The following is a 19,025-nucleotide window of genomic DNA, read 5'->3' on the forward strand; positions in this document are numbered from 1 at the left end:
TGGTGATCATTTTCAATGCGTACGTCACCCCCTCCCTGGTGACAATGTTATCTCGGCGCAAAACTCTGCCCCGGTAATAATTTTATATTCTGGCTTTAATGCAGAATCCTATTTTAATCAGCAGGTAACTCCCCACACCCCGTGATAATTTTCAGTCAGTGCACAATCCCCACCCTGTTCGTCATTTTAACTCCGCCTGTCACTCCCACTCTCTTGTCAGTGTATCACTCCCTCCCTGCCGGCCATGAGAAACAAGGTAACCACGGCCATCTTAATTCCGCCCATCGCCCCCTCCCTGGCGCCCATTGTCACTCAGCCCATCACTTTCTCCCCGGAGACCATTTTCAGTCAACCTTTCACTCCCTCCTCAGTGATCATTCTAAATCCTTCTGTCGTTCCCTCCCTATTCACCATTTTCAATCGGGGGGCAGATAGCCAGAATGGGAGTTCGGTGGAGATGAGATCCCGGGCACCCACACTCTGCCAGTCCGACCTCCCTCAGCCTGGAGCTGAGACGCTACTGTGTCAGTGTGAGGAGCTCCGACCCACTGTTGCAGTGCACAGGGTGCGGGGGGCAGCAGAAACCTCAAATAAAACTCGAGTCCGGCACCAGGACAGGAAGTTACAGCGGTTTATTGATTTCATCATGACAAATGTAAATTAAACAATGTGTGAGCTGCTGACCTGCGGGAATAAATAAGCTGCTCCCGACTCACTCACAGTCACACACAATTAACTGTCCGGCGACAACAAGTGACAGGTTGAATAATCAGTCCCGTTTCTCACCGTCACTCTGCATCGGGGAACCGATGATTATAAAATCACACTTCAGGGCCGTGTCCGAGGTCGCTGCAGATCCAGGGTTAATGTCCAGGTATTTGTCAATTTAACATCATTATATCGGCCAGACTGCCGAATGCACCGTCCTCAGCAAAGGGAGCAAAAGGATTCTCTCCCGGGATAATCCCCCCCACCCCGGGATACCGGTTTCCCAGACTGAGCCCCGGACCCCCGGGTTCTTCCTGTCCGGGTAATTCCCCGGGGTGTCACGTGGGAGTCTCGAACAGGCACATCCGGCGGAAGCTGCCCTGCCGGACAACAGGCGGAAACACGTCACTGCGGGACCGCTCCGAGCGACGGACACAGCGCGAGACCCGAGCCGGTTCCGTTAAAACCGTTGGGAATCAGCCCCGGCGCGCGGCCATTAAAGGTAAGGGCGGGAGTTAAAGGGGAGGGCGGGGAGTCGGTCAAATGTCCCCATCCCGCGGGCGGGGATGTTCACACATTCAGATGTTCACAGATCCACTCTCAGTTCGGGTTTGAGTTCCTGCAGAGATCTCAGTTCCTTCCACCCGGTCCAACTGAACCGATTCCCCACCAGCCTGAAACAGATGAAATAAACAGATCACACAACAGTGTCAGTAACAGGGGACCGGGGTTAATGTTTCAACAACACTCACAGACAAATATCACCAGAAAACCCGCAGATCCGCTGATATTTTATCACATTGAACATTAACACAAACACTCACCCGATCCACCCCAGACTCGGGTGGGTCAGTATGAGGCGGCGGAGACCGGGGACAGATCGGTCTGTCAGCGAGTTTAATCTCAGGTTCAGATCCGTCAGTGATGGGTTTGTATTGAGAGCGGAGACGAGATCCTCGGCCCCAGAATCTGTGAGACCGACACCCCTCAGCCTGGAGATGAGAGAGAGTGAGGGTGAAGGACACAGAGAGACAGGAGACGGTACAAATCCCCAGTGTTTATCAGTAACACAATTACTGATCACATTAATGTTCAGTGTCAGACACCCAGTGACTGTAAACACAATCTCCCACAGTCTGGTACTTACCACAGTTTCTGTATTTTACACTCCGGGTTCCTCAGAGCCGCAGACACCAGTTTCACTCCTGAATTCCCCAGTTTATTACCACTCAGGTTCAGATCCGTCAGTGATGGGTTTGTACTGAGAGCGGAGGCGAGATCCTCGGCACCAGAATCTGTGAGACCGACATTGTCCAGCCTGGAGATGAGAGAGAGTGAGGGTGAAGGACACAGAGAGACAGGAGACGGTACAAATCCCCAGTGTTTATCAGTAACACAATTACTGATCACATTAATGTTCAGTGTCAGACACCCAGTGACTGTAAACACAATCTCCCACAGTCTGGTACTTACCACAGTTTCTGTATTTTACACTCCGGGTTCCTCAGAGCCGCAGACACCAGTTTCACTCCTGAATCTCCCAGTTTATTACCACTCAGGTTCAGCTCTGTCAGTGATGGGTTTGTACTGAGAGCGGAGACGAGATCCTCTTCACCAGAATCTGTGAGACCGACATTGATCAGCCTGGAGATGAGAGAGAGTGAGGGTGAAGGACACAGGGAGACAGGAGACGGTACAAATCCCCAGTGTTTCTCAGTAACACAATTACTGATTATTTTCCTCAGCACGACTGCGCAAGTCGGCCAGTGAGAAGAGTGAGAAGAGTTTAAAAGGAAGACAGATTTACAGAGCGAGTGTCAGAGGAGCGGGAGATGGGAGTAGGAAGGCTTTGGATCAACGGGGCTTCGGCGATAAAGGGTCGAGGCGAGGTAGGTTATCTGTTTACAATACAGACAGAGAGTATGTGTGTGAGGCTGGTTTTCTGTGCTCGGTGTCAGATGTGGGAGATCCTGGAGACTCCCAGCCTCCCAGACGGCAACATCTGCACCCGGTGTGTCGAGCTGCAGCTCCTTAGGGACCGAGTTAGGGAACTGGAGATGCAGCTCGATGACCTTCGTCTGGTCAGGGAGAGTGAGGAGGTGATAGAGAGGAGTTACAGGCAGGTGGTCACACCGGGGCCACGGGAGACTGAAGAAGTGGGTCACAGTCAGGACAAGGAAGGGCAAGAAGCAGGTACTAGAGAGTACCCCTGTGGCTGTACCCCTTTACAATAAATACTCCTGTTCGAGTACTGCCGGAGGGGGGTGGCCTATGGGTTGGGGAGCATCAGTGTCAATGCCTCTGGCACAGAGTCTGGCCCTGTGGCTCAGGAGGGCAGGGAAAGGAAGAGGAAGGCAGCAGAGATAGGGGACTATAGTCAGGGGGTCAGGCAGATGATTCTGTGGTGGCAGGAAGGAAACTCGGATGGTAGTTTGCCTCATAGGTGCCAGGGTCTGGGATGTTTCTGATCACTTCCAAGATATCCTGCAGTGGGAGGGAGAACAGCCAGAGGTCATGGTACATATTGGTACCAGTGACATAGGTAGGAAAAGGGAAGAGGTCCTGAAAGTAGACTACAGGGAGTTAGGAAGGAAGTTGAGAAGCAGGACCTCAGAGGTAGTGATCTTGGAATTACTGCCTGCGCCACGTGACAGTGAGAATAAGATTAGGATGAGGTGGAGGATGAATGCGTGGCTGAGGGATTGGAGCAGGAGGCAGGGATTCAGATCTCTGGATCATTAGGACCTCTTTTGGAGCAGGTGTGACCTGTACAAAAATGACGGGTTGCACTTGAATTCCCGGGGGACCAATATCCTGACAGGAAGGTTTGCTAAGGCTACTGGGGAGAGTTTAAACAAGAATTGCTGGGGGGAGGGAACCAAATTGATGTGATGGAGGAGAGGGAGGTTGGCTCACAAATAGAGAGAATTTGGAGACAGTGTGAAAGGGAGGATACGCGGGTGATAGAGAAGGAGGCACTCAGTCCGATGGTTTGAGATGTGTCTATTTTAATGCAAGGGGTATGATGAATAAAATGGATGAGCTTAGATCGTGGATCAGTTCTCGGAGATATGATGTGGTGGCCATTACAGAGACTAGGATGGTGCAGGGGCAGGAATGGTTACTTCGAGTGCCAGGATTTAATTGTTTCAGAAAGGACAGGGAGGGAGGCAAAAGAGGTGGGGACGTGGCACTGTTGATCAGAGATAGTGTCATGGCTACAGAAAAGGAGGACACTACGGCATCTCTGGGTGGAAGTTAGGAACAGGAAGGGGTCAATAACACTACTGGGTGTTTTGTATAGACCACCCAACAGTAACAGGGACATCGAGGAGCAGATAGAGAGACAGATTCTAGAAAGGAGTTTTAATAACAGGGTTGTTGAGGTGTGAGATTTTAATTTCCCAAATATTGATTGGTATCTCCCTAGAGTGAGGGGTTTAGATGGAGTGGAGTTTGTTAGGTGTGTTCAGGAAGGTTTTCTGACACAATATGTAGATAAGCCTACAAGAGGAGAGGTTGTACTTGATCTGCTATTGGGAAATGAACCTGGTCAGGTGTCAGGTCTCTCAGTGGGAGAGCATTTTGGAGATAGTGATCACAATTTTGTCTCTTTTACCACACCTTTAAAGAGGTATGGGTCAGGTAAGTTAGGGAAACCTTTAATTGGAGTAAGGGGAACTATGGGGCTATCAGGTTGGAACTTGTAAGCATGAATTGGAAACAGATGTTCAGGGAAATGTACCGAAGAAATGTAGAAAATGTTCAGGGGATATTTGCGTGGGCTTCTGAGAAGGTATGTTCCGATGAGACATGGAAAGGATGGTAGGGGACAAGATCTGTGATGTACAAAGGCTGTTGTAAATCTAGTCAAGAAGAAAAGAAGAGCTTACAAAAGGTTCAAAAACGAGGTAGTGATATGAATCTGGAAGATTATAAGGCTAGCAGGAAGGAGCTTAAGAATGAAATCAGGAGAGCTAGAAGGGGCCATGAGAAGGCCTTGGCGGACAGGATTAAGGAAAACCCTAAAGCATTCTGCAAGTATGTGAAGAGCAAGAGATAAGACGTGACAGAATAGGACGAATCAAGTGTGACAATGGAAAAGAGCGTATTGAACCGGAGGAAATAGCGGAGATATTTAATGAACTATTTGCTTCAGTATTCATGACGGAAAAAGATCTGGGCAATTGTAGGGATGACTTGCAGTGGACTGAAAAGCTTGAGAACGTAGATATTAAGAAATATGTGGTGGAGCTTTTGGAAAGCATCAAGTTGGATAAGTCACCGCGACCGGAAAAGGTGTACACCAGGCGACTGTTGGAAGCGAGGGAAGAGATTGCTGAGCCTCTGGCGATGATCTTTGCATCATCAATGAGGACATGAGAGTTTCCGGAGGATTGGAGGGTTGCGAATCTCGTTCACTTATTCAAGAAAGGGAGTCGGGTTAGCCCAGGAAATTATAGACCAGTGGGTCTTACTTCAGTGGTTGGTAAGTTGATGGAGAAGATCCTGAGAGGTAGGATTTATGAACATCTGGAGAGGCAAAATATGATTAGGAATAGTCAGCATGGCTTTGTCAAAGGCAGGTTGTGCCTTACGAGTCTGAATGATTTTGTTGAGGATGTGACTAAACACATTGATGAAGGAAGGAAGAAGATGCAGTGTATATTGATTTCAGCAAGGCATTTGATAAGGTACACCATGCAAGACTTATTGAGAAAGTAAGGAGGCATGGGATCCAAGGGGACATTGCTTTGTGGATCCAGAACTGGCTTGCCCACAGAAGGCAAAGAGTGGTTGTAGACGGGTCATATTCTGCATGGAGGCCGGTGACCAGTTGAGTGCCTCAGAGATCTGTTCTGGGACCCCAAGTCTTTGTGATTTTTATAAATGACCTGGATGAGGAAGTGGAGGGTAGGGTTAGTAAATATGATGATGACACAAAGCTTGGGGGTGTTGTGGATAGTGAGGAGGGCTGTCAGAGTTTACAATGGGACATTGATAGGATGCAAAACTGGGCTGAGAAGTGGCAGATGGAGTTCAACCCAAATAAGTGTGAAGTAGTTTACTTTGGTAGGTCAAATATGATGGCAGAATATAGTATTAATGGTAAGACTCTTAGCAGTGTGGAGGATCAGAGGGATCTTGGGGTCCGAGTACATAGGACACTCAAAGATGCTATGCAGGTTGACTCTGTAGTTAAAAGGGCATACAGTGTATTGGCCTTCATCAGTCGTGGGATTGAGTTTAAGAATCGAGAGGTAATGTTTAACAGTTGAGAGATTATGAGGGGGGATAGATCGAGTTGACGTGGATAGACTTTTTCCATTGAGAGTAGGGGAGATTCAAACAAAAGGACATGATTTGAGAGTTAGGGGGCAAAAGTTTAAGGGTAACACGAGGGGGAATTTCTTTACTCAGAGAGTGGTAGCTGTGTGGAGCGAGCTTCCATTAGAAGTGGTAGAGGCAGGTTGGGTATTGTCATTTAAAGTAAAATTGGATAGGTATATGGACAGGAAAGGAATGGAGGGTTATGGGCTGAGTGCCGGTCAGTGGGACTAGGTGAGAGTAAGCGTTCGGCACAGACTAGGAGGGCTGAGATGGCCTGTTTCCGTGCTGTAATTGTTATATGGTTATATGTTGCAGCTATACAGGACCCTGGTCAGACCCTACTTGGAATACTGTGCTCAATTCTGGTTGCCTCACTATAGGAAGGACGTGGAAACCATAGAAAGGGTGCAGAGGAGATTTACAAGGATGTTGCCTGGATTGTGGTGCATGCCTTATGAGAATAGGTTGAGTGAACTTGGCCTTTTCTCTTGGAGTGACGGAGGATGAGAGGTGATTTGGTAGAGAGGTACATGATAATGAGAGGCATTGATCATGTAGATAGTCAGAGGCTTTTCCCCAGGGCTAAACTGGCTAACATGAGAGGGCATAGTTTTAAGGTGCTTGGAAGTAGGTACAGAGGAGATGTCAGGGGTAAGTTTTTTTACACAGACAGTGGTGAGTGCGTGGAATGGGCTGCTGGCGGTGGTGGTGGAAACGGAAACGATCGGATCTTTTAACTCCAGGAAGGCTACATGGAGCTTAGGAACATGGAGGGCTATGGGTAAAACCGAGGTAATTCTAAAGTAGAAACATGTTCGGCACAGCGTTGTGGGCCGAAGGGCCTGTATTGTGCTGTAGATTTTCTATGTTTCTTTGTTTCTACTGATCACATTAATGTTCAGTGTCAGACACCCAGTGACTGTAAACACAATCTCCCACAGTCTGGTACTTACCCCAGTTTCTGTATTTTACACTCCGGGTTCCTCAGAGCCGCAGACACCAGTTTCACTCCTGAATCTCCCAGGTCATTCCCCCCGAGTCTAAACACAAAGAGACAGATTGATGAACAAAGTGATTCAAACCGTGGGTCTGGGGGAATTTCTCTCACTTGGATATTTCAGGAAACATTAAACCCTTCAGTAAATCACTGATCGGAGTTCCCATCACTATCAATGTCCCTCACTGACCAGCTCCAGCGTATTCACCAAATGTCGGTAATTTCGTCTGTCGGTGTGACTCTGTAAACTCCACATATTCTGTCCCATTCCCCGATGGCTAAACAAAACGTTCCTGACAGAAAAGCAGAAATGTCAATGGGACACAGTGAAATAGACCCACCCGAGCTAAAGGGATGGGCAAGAGAGATCCCACAAGAAGAGTGGGGGATGGGAACAGAGGCCCCACACGAGAAAGGGTGATGGTGAATAGAGATCCCACATGAGGAAGGGGGATGGGGGAGAGAGATCCCGCAGGAGGAAGGGGAATGGGGGAGAGGGATCCCATAGGATGAAGGGGGATGGGGGAGAGAGATCCCACAGGAGGAAGGGAGATGGGGAAGAGAGATCCCACAGGAGGAAGGGGGATGGGGAAGAGAGATCCCACAGGAGGGGGGATGTGGTAGAGAGATCCCACAGGTGGAAGGGGGAAGGGGAAGTGATAGATCCCTGAAGAGGAAGGAAGATGTGGAAGGGAGACCCACAAGAAGGGTGGGGTATGACAACAGAAGCCCCACAGAAGAAAGGTGGATGGGGAATAGAGATCCCACAGGAGGAAGGGGGATGGGGAAGGGAGATCCCACAGGTGGAAGGGGGACGGGGAAGAGAGATCCCACAGGAGGAGGGGGGATGGGGAAGTGAGATCCCACAGGTGGAAGGGGGACGGGGAAGGGACATCCCACAGGAGGAAGGGGGACGGGGAAGGGACATTGCACAGGAGGAAGGTCGAAGGGGAAGGGAGATCTCACAGGTAGATTGCTACCCATGCCCCGTGCTGGTGAGGCTAGAAATAGGAAGATAATGCAGCTAAATACGTGGCTGAGGGGATGGTGCATGAGGGTGGGGTTCATGTTTCTGGACAATTGGGCTTTCTTCCAGAAGAGGTGCGGCCAGTTCGAATTGGACAGTTTGCACCTGAACTGGAGGGGACTAACATCCTTGCCGGTAGGTTAGGCAAGTTCTGCTCAGGGGTTTTTAAACCAGATTGTAAGCGGAGGGTGCAGTGTGTTAGAGCTGATGGTGATGTGGAGAAGGATACGGGTCATGTGAGGACTGCTTGTATAGACTGATATCAAATGTTTGTACATGATAGAAATGTTCTCAGGTACATCTATTTCCATACGAGGAGTATTGTAGGTAAGGCAGATGAGTTTAGGTCGTGGATTGGAACATGATGATATCGACATCATTGCTATTAGTAAGACTTGGTTGCAGGAGGGGCAGGACTAATAACTATATAAACATATAACAATTACAGCACGGAAACAGGCCATTTCGGCCCTTCTAGTCCGTGCCGAATGCTTACACTCACCTAGTCCCACTGACCCGTACTCAGCCCATAACCCTCCATTCCTTTCCTGTCCATATACCTATCCAATTTTACTTTAAATGACAATACTGAACCTGCCTCTACCACTTCTACTGGAAGCTCGCTCCACACAGCGACCACTCTCTGAGTAAAGAAATTACCCGTTATATTACCCTTAAACGTTTGCCCCCTAACTCTCAACTGATGTCCTCTTGTTTGAATCTCCACTATTCTCAATGGAAAAAGCCTATCCACATCAACTCTATCTATCTCCCTCATAAGTTTAAATACCTCTATCGTCCCCCCTCAACCTTCTATGCTCCAAAGAATAAGGACCTAACTTGTTCAATCTTTCTGTGTAACTTAGGTGCTGAAACCCAGGTAACATTCTAGTAAATCTTCTCTGTACTCTCTCTATTTTATTGACATCTTTCCTATAATTCGGTGACCAGAACTGTACACAATACTCCAAATTTGGCCTTACCAATGCCTTGTAGAATTTTAACATTACATCCCAACTCCTATACTCAATGCTCTGATTTATAAAGGCCAACATACCAAAAGCTTTCTTCACCACCCTATCCACATGAGATTCCACCTTCAGGGAACTATGCACCATTATTCCTAGATCACCCTGTTCTACTGCATTCTTCAATGCCCTACAATTTACCATGTATGTCCTATTTGGATTATTCCTACTAAAATGCAGTACCTCACACTTATCAGCATTAAACTCCATCTGCCATCGTTCAGCCCACTCCTCTAACTGTTCTAAATCTCTCTGCAAACTTTTAAAACCTACTTCATTATCCACAACGCCACCTACCTTAGTATCATCTGCATACTTACCAATCCAATTTACCACCCCATCATCCAGATCATTAATGTATATGAGAAACAACATTAGACCCAGTACAGATCCCTGAGGCCCACCACTAGTCACCGGCCTCCAACCTGACAGTTATCCACCACTACTCTCTGGCATCTCCCATCCAGACACTGTTGAATCCATTTTACTGCTTCAGTATTAATACCTAACGATCAAATCTTCCTTATTAACCTTCTGTGCGGAACCTTGTCAAGGGCCTTAATGAAGTCCATATAGACAACAACCACTGCTTTACCCTCGTCAACTTTACTCGTAACCTCTTCAAAAAATTCAATAAGGTATGTCAAACATGACCTTTCACGCACAAATCCATGATGACTTTTCCTAATCAGACCCTGTCTATCCAGATAATTATATATACCATCTCTAAGAATACCTTCCATTAATTTACCCACCACTGACGTCAAACTGGCAGGCCTATAATTGCTAGGTTTACTCTGGGAACCCTTTTTAAACAATGGAACCACATGAGCAATACGCCAATCCTCCGGCACCATCCCCGTTTCTAATAACATTTGATATATTTCTGTCAGAGCCCCTGCTATTTCTACACTAACCTCCCTCATGGTCCTAGAGAATATCCTGTCAGGATCCGGAGATTTATCCACTTTTATATTCCTTAAAAGCGCCAGCTTCATGTTCTGGGTTTCCGTTGTTTCAGACGTGATAGGGGTGAAGGATGAAAGGGGGAGGAGTGGCATTACTAGTCAGGGAGAATATCACAGCTGTGCGTAGACGGGACAGCCCAGAGGGCTCGTCTACACATGCCATATGGGTGGAGCTGAGGAACGGGGAAAGTGCGACCACACGAATAGGGTTGTATTATAGACCGCCCAATAGACAGAGAGAATTGGAGGAGCAAATCTGTAGAGAGATAGCAGACCGATGTAAGAAACAGAAAGTTGTAATCGTAGAGGATTTTAAATTTCCACATATTGACGGGGACTCCCACTCTGAGAAAGGGTTAGATGGCGTGGAGTTTGTCAAATGTATTCAGGAAAGTTTTCTAAATCAATATATTGAGGTACCAACGAGAGAGGGTGCAGTACCTGATCTCCTATTAGCGAACCAGACAGGTCAGGTGACAGAAGTATATGTAAGCAAACATTTTGGGTCCAGTGACCATAATGTCATTAGTTTCAAGATAATTATGGATAAGGATAGGACTGGTCCACCAGTTAAGGTTCTGAATTGGAGAAGGGCCAATTTTGTGGAAATGAGAGAGGATCTGGGAAGAGTGGGTTGGGATAAGTTGTTTTCTGGCAAGGATGTGTTCAGTAAGTGGAATGCCTTCAAGGGTGAAATTTTGAGAGTGCAGAGTTTGCATGTTCCTGCCAGGATTAAAGGCAAAGTTAACAGGCATAGGGAACCTTGGTTTTCAAGGGATATAGGTGATATAGTTAAGTAGGTGTTTAGCAGGTATAGGCAACAAGGAAGAAATGAGGTACTTGAAGAGTATAGAAAATGTAAGGGAATACTAAAGAAGGAAATCAGGAAGGCAAAAAGGAGACATGAGGTTGCTTTGGCAGATAATGTGAAGGTAAACCCAAAGGGTTCCTACAAGTATATTGAGAGTAAAAGGATAGTAAAGGACAAAATTGGTCCCCTAGAAGATCAGAGTGGTCCTCTATGTGTGGAGCCTCACGAGATGGGGGAGATCTTAAACAGGTTTTTTGCGTCAGTGTTTACTCAGGAAACTGGCATAGCGGATATGGAATTAAGGGAAACAAACAGTAGTGTCATGGAACATATAGAGATTAAAGAGGACGAGCTGCTTGCTGCCTTACAGTGAATACATAGATAAATCTCTGGGCCTGACATGATTTTTTCTCGGACCTTGAGAGAGACTAGTGTAGAAATTGCAGGGGCCCTGGCAGAAATATTTAAAATGTCCTCAGCCACGGGTGCGGTGCCAGAGGATTGGAGGGTAGTTCATGTAGTTCCGTTGTTTGAAAAAGGCTCCAAAAGTACACCAGGTAATTACAGGCCAGTAAGCCTGACATCAGTAGTAGGTAAGTTATCAGAAGGTGTTCTGAGAGATCGGATATACAAGGATTTGGACAGCCAAGGGCTGATAAAAGATAGTCAACATGGCTTTGTATGTGGTAGATCATGTTTAATGAATCTTGTAGTGTTTTTCGAGGAGGTTACCAAGAATGCATATGAAGGAAAGGCTGTGGATGTTGTCTACATTGACTTTTGTAAGGCCTTTGACAAGGTCCCACACATAAAAGGTCAGTTCAGAAGGTTCAGACACTAGGTATCCATGGAGAGGTTGTAAACTGGATTCGAAATTGGCTGAGTCGGAGAAGACAGAGAGTGGTAGTGGATGATTGCTTCTCAGACTGGAGACCTGTGACTAGTGGTGGGTCTCAGGGATCTGTGCTGGGACCATTGTTGTTTGTTGTCTATATCAATGATCTAGATGATAATGTGATAAATTGGATCAGCAGGTTTGCTGATGACACTAAGATGGAGGCGTTGTGGACAGTGAGGAAGGCTTTGAAAGCGTGCAGAGGGATCTGGACCAACTGGAAAAATGGGCCAGAAAATGACAGATGGAATTTAGAACATATGACATATAACCATATCACAATTACAGCACGGAAACAGGCCATCTCGGCCCTTCTAGTCTGTGCCGAATGCTTACTCTCACCTAGTCCCACCTACCTGCACTCAGCCCATAACCCCCCATTCCATTCCTTTCCTGTCCATATTACCATCCAATTTTTTTTAAATGACAAAATTGAACCCGCCTCTACCACTTCTACTGGAAGCTCGTTCCACACAGCTACCACTCTCTGAGTAAAGAAGATCTCCCTTGTGATACCCCTAAACTTTTGTCCTTTCACTCTCAACTCATTCCCTCTTGTTCGAATCTCCCCTACTCTGAATGGAAAAAAGACTATCCATGTCAACTCTATCTATCCCCCTCATAATTTTAAATACCTCTATCAAGTCCCCCCTCAACCTTCTACGCTCCAAAGAATAAAGACCTAACTTGTTCATTAGGTGCTGAAACCCAGGTAGTATTCTAGTAAATTTACTTAGTACTCTGTCTATTTTGTTGACATCTTTCCTATAATTCGGTCACCAGAACTGTACACAATACTCCAAATTTGGCCTTAACAATGCCTTGTACAATTTTAACATTACATCCCAACTCCTATACTCAATGCTCTGATTTATAAAGGTCAGCATACCAAAAGCTTTCTTCACCACCCTATCCACATGAGATTCCACCTTCAGGGAACTATGCACCATTATTCTTAGATCACTCTGTTCTGCTGCATTCCTCAATGCCCTACCATTTACCATGTATGTCCTTTTTGGATTATTCCTACCAAAATGTATCACCTCACACATATCAACATTAAACTCCATCTGCCATCTTTCAGCCCACTCTTCTAACTGGCCTAAATCTTTAAACAACAAGCTTTGAAAACCTTCATTATCCACAACATCACCTATCTTAGTATTATCTGCATACTTACTAATCCAATTTACCATTCCATCATCCAGATCATTAATGTATATGACAAACAACATTGGACCCAGTACAGATCCCTGAGGCACACCACTAGTCACCACTTTATTGCAGACAAGTGTGAGGTGTTGCATTTTGGAAGGACAGATCAAGGTAGGACATACACAGTAAATGGTAGGGCACAGAGGAGTGTGGAGGAACAAAGGGATCTGGGAGTTCAGATACATAATTCCCTGAAAGTGGCGTCACAGGTGGACAGGTTTGTAAAGAAGGCTTTTGGCATCCTGGCATTCATAAATCAAAGTACTGAGTATAGGAGTTGGAATATTATGGTGAGGTTGTAAAGGACATTGGTGAGGTAAAGTTTTGAATATTGTGTGCAGTTCTGGTCACTGAACTATAGGAAGGATATCAGTAAGGTTGAAAGAGTGCAGAGATGATTTACTAGGATGTTGCCGAGTCTTCAGGAGTTGAGTTTCAGGGAAAGATTGAACAGATTACGACTTTATTCCTTGGAGCGCAGAAGAATGCGGGGGGATTTCAAAGAGGTTGACAAAACTCTGAGGGGTATAGACAGGGTAAATGAGAATAGGCTCTTTCCACAGACATTAGGAGAGATAAATTACAGGAGGACTTGGCTTCAGGGTGAAAGGGGAAAGGTTTCGGGGGAAATTCTTCACTGAGAGAGTGGTGAGAGTGTGGAACGAGCTGCCATCCGATGTGGAAAATGTGGACTCACTCTTAAGCTTTAAGAATAAATTGGATAGATACATGGATGGGGGAGGTCTGGAGGGTTATGGACTGGGTACAGGTCACTGGGACAAGCGGAATAAAGTTTCGGTACAGAGCAGAAGGGCCAGATGGCTTGTGTTCTGTGCGCTGGTGTTTTATGATGCTATGAAGGGCTGTGGGGAGGAGAGTTCACTCAGGCGTAAGGGCGAATGGGAAGAGAGCTCCCACAGGAGGAAGGGGGATGGGGAAGAGAGATCCCACAGGAGGAAGGGAGATGGGGAAGAGAGATCCCACAGCAGGAAGGGGGATGGGGAAGAGAGCTCCCACAGGAGGAAGGGAGATGAGGAAGAGAGATCCCACAGGAGGAAGGGAGATGAGGAAGAGAGATCCCACAGGAGGAAGGGGGATGGGGAAGGGAGATCCCACAGGAGGAAGGGAGATGGGGAAGAGAGATCCCACAGGAGGAAGGGGGATGGGGAAGAGAGATCCCACAGGAGGAAGGGGGATGGGGAAGAGAGATCCCACAGGAGGATTTGGGAAGGGGAAGAGAGATCCCACAGGAGGAAAGAGGAAGGGGAAAAGAGATCCCACCGGAGGAAGGGGGATGGGGAAGAGAGAACTCGCAGGAGGGAGATGGGGAAGGGATATCCCACAGGAGGATGTGGGAAGGGGAAGAGAGAACTCGCAGGGGGAAGGGGGATGGGGTAGAGAGATCCCATAGGAGGAAGGTGGATGGGGAAGAGAGATCCCACTGGAGGATAGGGGAAGGGGAATAGAGATCCCACAGGAGGAAGGTGATGGGGAAGGGAGATCCAACAGCAGGAAGTTGTTGCGGAAGAAAGCCCAGAGGAGGAAGTGGAATGTGGAAGAGATGTCCAACAGAAGGAAGAGGATGGGAAAGAGAGTACCCAGAGGAAGAAAGCTGGTGGGGAAGATAAATCTGACAGGGAAGAGACATTACATAGCAGGAAGTGGGATGGGGAAAATAGATCCCACAGGAAGAAAGGGAGTGGGGAAGATAAATCCCACAGGAGGAAGGAGCATGGGGAAGAGAGATCTGATAGGAAGGGGGAGGGGACGTGGAAGAGAGATCATACAGGAGGAAGGCGGATGAGTAGGAGAGATACCTCAGGAAGTGGGGACATGGAACAGAGGAACCACAGGAGGAAGAGGAGTGGGGAAGAGAGATCCCACTAGGAGAAGGGGGATGGGGAGTAGAGATCCCAGAGGAGGCAGGGGGGTGGGGAAGAGCGATCCCACCAGAGGAAGTGGGATGGGGAAGAGAGATCTCACAGGAGGAAGGGGGATGGGGAAAAGCGATCCCACCGGAGGAAGGGGGATGGGGAAGAGAGATCCCACAGAAGGATGGGGAAGAGAGACCCCACAGGAGGAAGGGGGATGGGGAAAAGCGATCCCACCGGAGGAAGGGGGATGGGGAAGAGAGATCCCACAGGAGGAAGGGGGATTAGGAAGAGAGACCCCACAGGAGTAAGGGGGATGGGGAAGAGAGATCTCACAGGAGGAAGGGGGATGGGGAAGAGAGATCTCACCAGAGGAAGGGTGATGAGGAAGAGAGACCCCTCAGGAGGAAGTGGGATGGGGAAGAGAGATCCCACAGGAGGAAGGGGGATGGGGAAGAGAGACCAGACAGGAGGAAGGGGGATGGGGGAGAGAGACCCCACCGGAGGAAGGGGGATGGGGAAGAGAGATCCCACCAGGGGAAGGGGAATGGGGAAGAGAGATCCCACCGGAGGAAGGGGGATGGGGCAGAGAGATCCCACAGGAGGAAGGGGGATGGGGAAGAGAGACCCCACAGGAGGAAGGGGGATGGGGCAGAGAGATCCCACAGGAGGAAGGGGGATGGGGAAGAGAGATCCCACAGGAGGAAGCGGGATGGGGAAGAGAGATCCCTCAGGAGGAAGGGGGATGGGGAAAAGAGATCCCAGAGGAGGAAGGGGGATGGGGAAAAGAGATCCCAGAGGAGGAAGGGGGATGGGGAAAAGAGATCCCACAGGAGGAAGGGGGATGGGGAAAAGTGATCCCACAGGAGGAAGGGGGATGAGGAAGGAAGATCCCACAGGTGGATGGGGGATGGGGAAGAGAAATCCCACAGCAGGATGTTGATGGGGAGCAGAGAGTGCACAGGTGGAAGGGGATGGGCAATAGAGATCCCACAGAAGTAAGGGGATTGGGGAAGATATATCCCTAGGAAGAAAGATGGTGGGGAGGAGATATCCCACAGTTGGAAGGAGAATGGGGAAGAGAGATCTGACAGGAGGATGTGGGATGGGGAAGAGAGATACATGTGCAGGGACAAGACAGATCCCACAGGAAGAGGGGGCATTATGATGACCCACAGGAGGAACTGGGATGGGGAAGAGCAATCCCTCGGAAGGATGGGGGGTGGTGACAATAGATCCCACAGAAGGAATCAGAATGGGGAATACAGATCCCATAGGATGATCAGGCATGGGGACGAGAGATGGGACAGGAGGAAGTGGGTGGGGAAGCGAGGTCATACAGGAGGTTGGGGGATGAGTAGGAGAGATCCCATAGGAGGAAGAGTGATGGGGAAAATAAATGCCACGGGAGGAAGGGGGACGGGGAAGAGAGATCCCATCCGATGTAGGGGATTGGGAAGAGAGATCCCACAGAACGAAGGGGGATGGGGAAGAGAGATCCCACAAGAGGATGGGGAATGGGGAAGAGAGATGTACAGGAGGAAGGGAAATGGCGAAGCAAGATCCCGTAAGAAGTGGAGGGATGGAAACAGAGCCCCCACGGGGGTCAGGTGGATGGGGAAGAGAGATCCCACTGTAGGAAATGGGATATTGAAGAGAGATCCCACAGGAAGAAAGGGGTGGGGAGTTTAAATCCCACAGGAGGAAGGGAGTTGGGGAAGACAGATCCAACAGATGGAAGTGGGATGGGAACAGAGGCCCCAGAGGGTGAAAGGGGATGCGGAAGAGAGATCCCACAGGAGCATGGGAGGTGGAGAAGAGAGATTCCACTGTAGGAATGGGGATGGGGAAGAGAGATTCATCAGGAGGAAGGGAGCTGGTGATGAGAGATCCCACAGGAGGAAGGTGTATAGGGAACAGAGAGCCCACAGGAGGAAGGGAGATGGGTAGAGAGATCTCACAGCAGGAAGAGGGATGGGGAAGAGAGATCCCACAGGAGGAAGGGGGATGGGGAAGGGAGATCCCACAGGAGGAAGGGAGATGGGGAAGAGAGATCCCACAGGAGGAAGGGGGATGGGGAAGAGAGATCCCACAGGAGGAAGGGGGATGGGGAAGAGAGATCCCACAGGAGGATGTGGGAAGGGGAAGAGAGATCCCACAGGAGGAAAGAGGAAGGGGAAAAGCGATCCCACCGGAGGAAGGGGGATGGGGAAGAGGGATCCCACAGGAGTAAGGTGGATGGGGAAGGGAGATCCCACAGAAGGAAGGGGGATGGGGATGAGGGATCCCACGGCAGGTAGGGGGATGGGGATGAGAGATCCCACAGGAGGAAGTTGGATGCTGAGGAGAGATCCAACAGTTGGAAGGAAGGTGGAGTGGGAACAATGAGCACAGAGGATGAAAGGGGGATGGGAAAGTGAGATCCCCCAGGTGGATTGCTACCCATGCCACGTGCTAGTGAGGCTAGAAATAGGAAGATAATGCAGCTAAATACGTGGCTGAGGGGATGGTGCATGAGGCTGGGGTTCATGTTTCTGGACAATTGGGCTTTCTTCCAGGGGAGGTGGGGCCAGTTCGAATTGGGCAGTTTGCACCTGAACTGGAGGGGACTAACATCCTTGCCGGTAGGTTAGTAAGTTCTGCTCCGGGGGTTTTAAACTAGTTTGCAGGGGCAGGGGAGCCAGAGTGTTAGAGCAGATAGTGAGGTGGAGGAGGATAAGGGTCATGCGAGGACTGCTTGTATAGACAGATATCAAAGGTTTGTACGTGATAGAAATGTTCTCAGGTACATCTATTTTGATGCAAGGAGTATTGTAGGTAAGGCAGATGAGTTTAGGGCATGGATTGGCATGATAATGATATCGACATTATTGCTATTAGTAAGACTTGGTTTGCAAGAGGGGCAGGACTGGCAGCTTCATGTTCTGGGTTTCTGTTGTTTCAGAGGTGATAGGGCGGAGGGATGAAAGGGGGAGGAGTGGCATTACCAGTCAGGGAGAATATCACAGCTGTGCGTAGATGGGACAGCCCGGAGGACTCGTCTACAGAGGCCGTATGGGTGGAGCTGAGGAACGGGAAAGGTGCGACCACACGAATAGGGTTGTATTATAGACCGCCCAATAGTCACAGAGAATCGGAGGAGCAAATCTGTAGAGAGATAGCAGACCAATGTAAGAAACAGAAAGTTGTAATCGTAGGGGATTTTAACTTTCCACATATTGACAGGGACGCCCACTCTGAGAAAGGGTTAGATGGCGTGGAGTTTGTCAAATGTGTTCAGGAAAGTTTTCTAAATCAATATATTGAGGTACCAACGAGAGAGGGTGTGCAGTACCTGATCTCCTATTACGGAACCAGACAGGTCAGGTTACAGAAGTATGTGTAAGCAAACATTTTGGATCCAGTGACCATAATGTCATTAATTTCAAGATAGTTATGGATAAGGATAGGACTCATCCACCAGTTAAGGTTCTGAATTGGAGAAGGACCAATTTTGTGGAAAAGAGGGAGGATATGGGAAGTGTGGATTGGGATAAGTTGTTTTCTGGCAGGGATGTGTTTAGTAAGTGGAACACCTTCAAGGGTGAAATTTTGAGAGTGCAGAGTTTGCATGTTCCTGCCAGCATTAAAGGCAAAGTTAACAGGCATGGGGAACCTTGGTTTACAAGGGATATTGGTGATCTGGTTAAGTAGGTGTTTAGCAGGAATAGGCAACAAGGGACAAATGAGATACTTGAAGAGTATAAAAAATGTAAGCGAATACTAAAGAAGGAAATCAGGAAGGCAAAAAGAAGACATGAGGTTTCTTTGGCAGATCATGTGAAGGTAAACCCGAAGGGTTTCTACAAGTATATTGAGAGTAAAAGGATAGTAAAGGACAAAATTGGTCGCCTAGAAGATCAGAGTGGTCGTCTATGTGTGGAGCCTCACGAGATGGGGGAGATCAAACAGGTTTTTTCCATCAGTGTTTACTCAGGAAACTGGCATAGCGGATATGGAATTAAGGCAAACAAACAGTAGTGTCATGGAACATATAGAGATTAAAGAGGAGGTGTTGCTTGCTGCCTTACAGTGAATACAGGTAGATAAATCCCCCGGGCCTGACATGATTTTTTCTCGGACCTTGAGAGAGACTAGTGTAGAAATTGCAGTGGCCCTGGCAGAAATATTTAAA

At 48.2% G+C, this 19,025-nt stretch overlaps 1 protein-coding gene across 1 annotated transcript in view; it reads right to left on the reverse strand.

The window, feature by feature from the left end:
* Window positions 1-1,020: 1,020 nt before the first annotated feature.
* LOC140721549 (NACHT, LRR and PYD domains-containing protein 3-like) overlaps window positions 1,021-19,025 on the reverse strand; it is a 72,641-nt gene continuing 54,636 nt past the window's right edge. Inside the window, exons 10-13 of the mRNA XM_073036373.1 lie at window positions 6,993-7,079; window positions 1,856-2,026; window positions 1,533-1,700; window positions 1,021-1,382 (exon numbers count right to left, since the gene is read on the reverse strand). Coding sequence (XP_072892474.1) covers window positions 1,295-1,382; window positions 1,533-1,700; window positions 1,856-2,026; window positions 6,993-7,079 — 514 coding nt within the window. The 3' untranslated portion in view covers window positions 1,021-1,294. The remainder of the gene's footprint in view (window positions 1,383-1,532; window positions 1,701-1,855; window positions 2,027-6,992; window positions 7,080-19,025) is intronic.

The sequence above is a fragment of the Hemitrygon akajei genome, unplaced genomic scaffold, assembly GCF_048418815.1.
Source record: "Hemitrygon akajei unplaced genomic scaffold, sHemAka1.3 Scf000057, whole genome shotgun sequence".
Classification (NCBI taxonomy): domain Eukaryota; kingdom Metazoa; phylum Chordata; class Chondrichthyes; order Myliobatiformes; family Dasyatidae; genus Hemitrygon; species Hemitrygon akajei.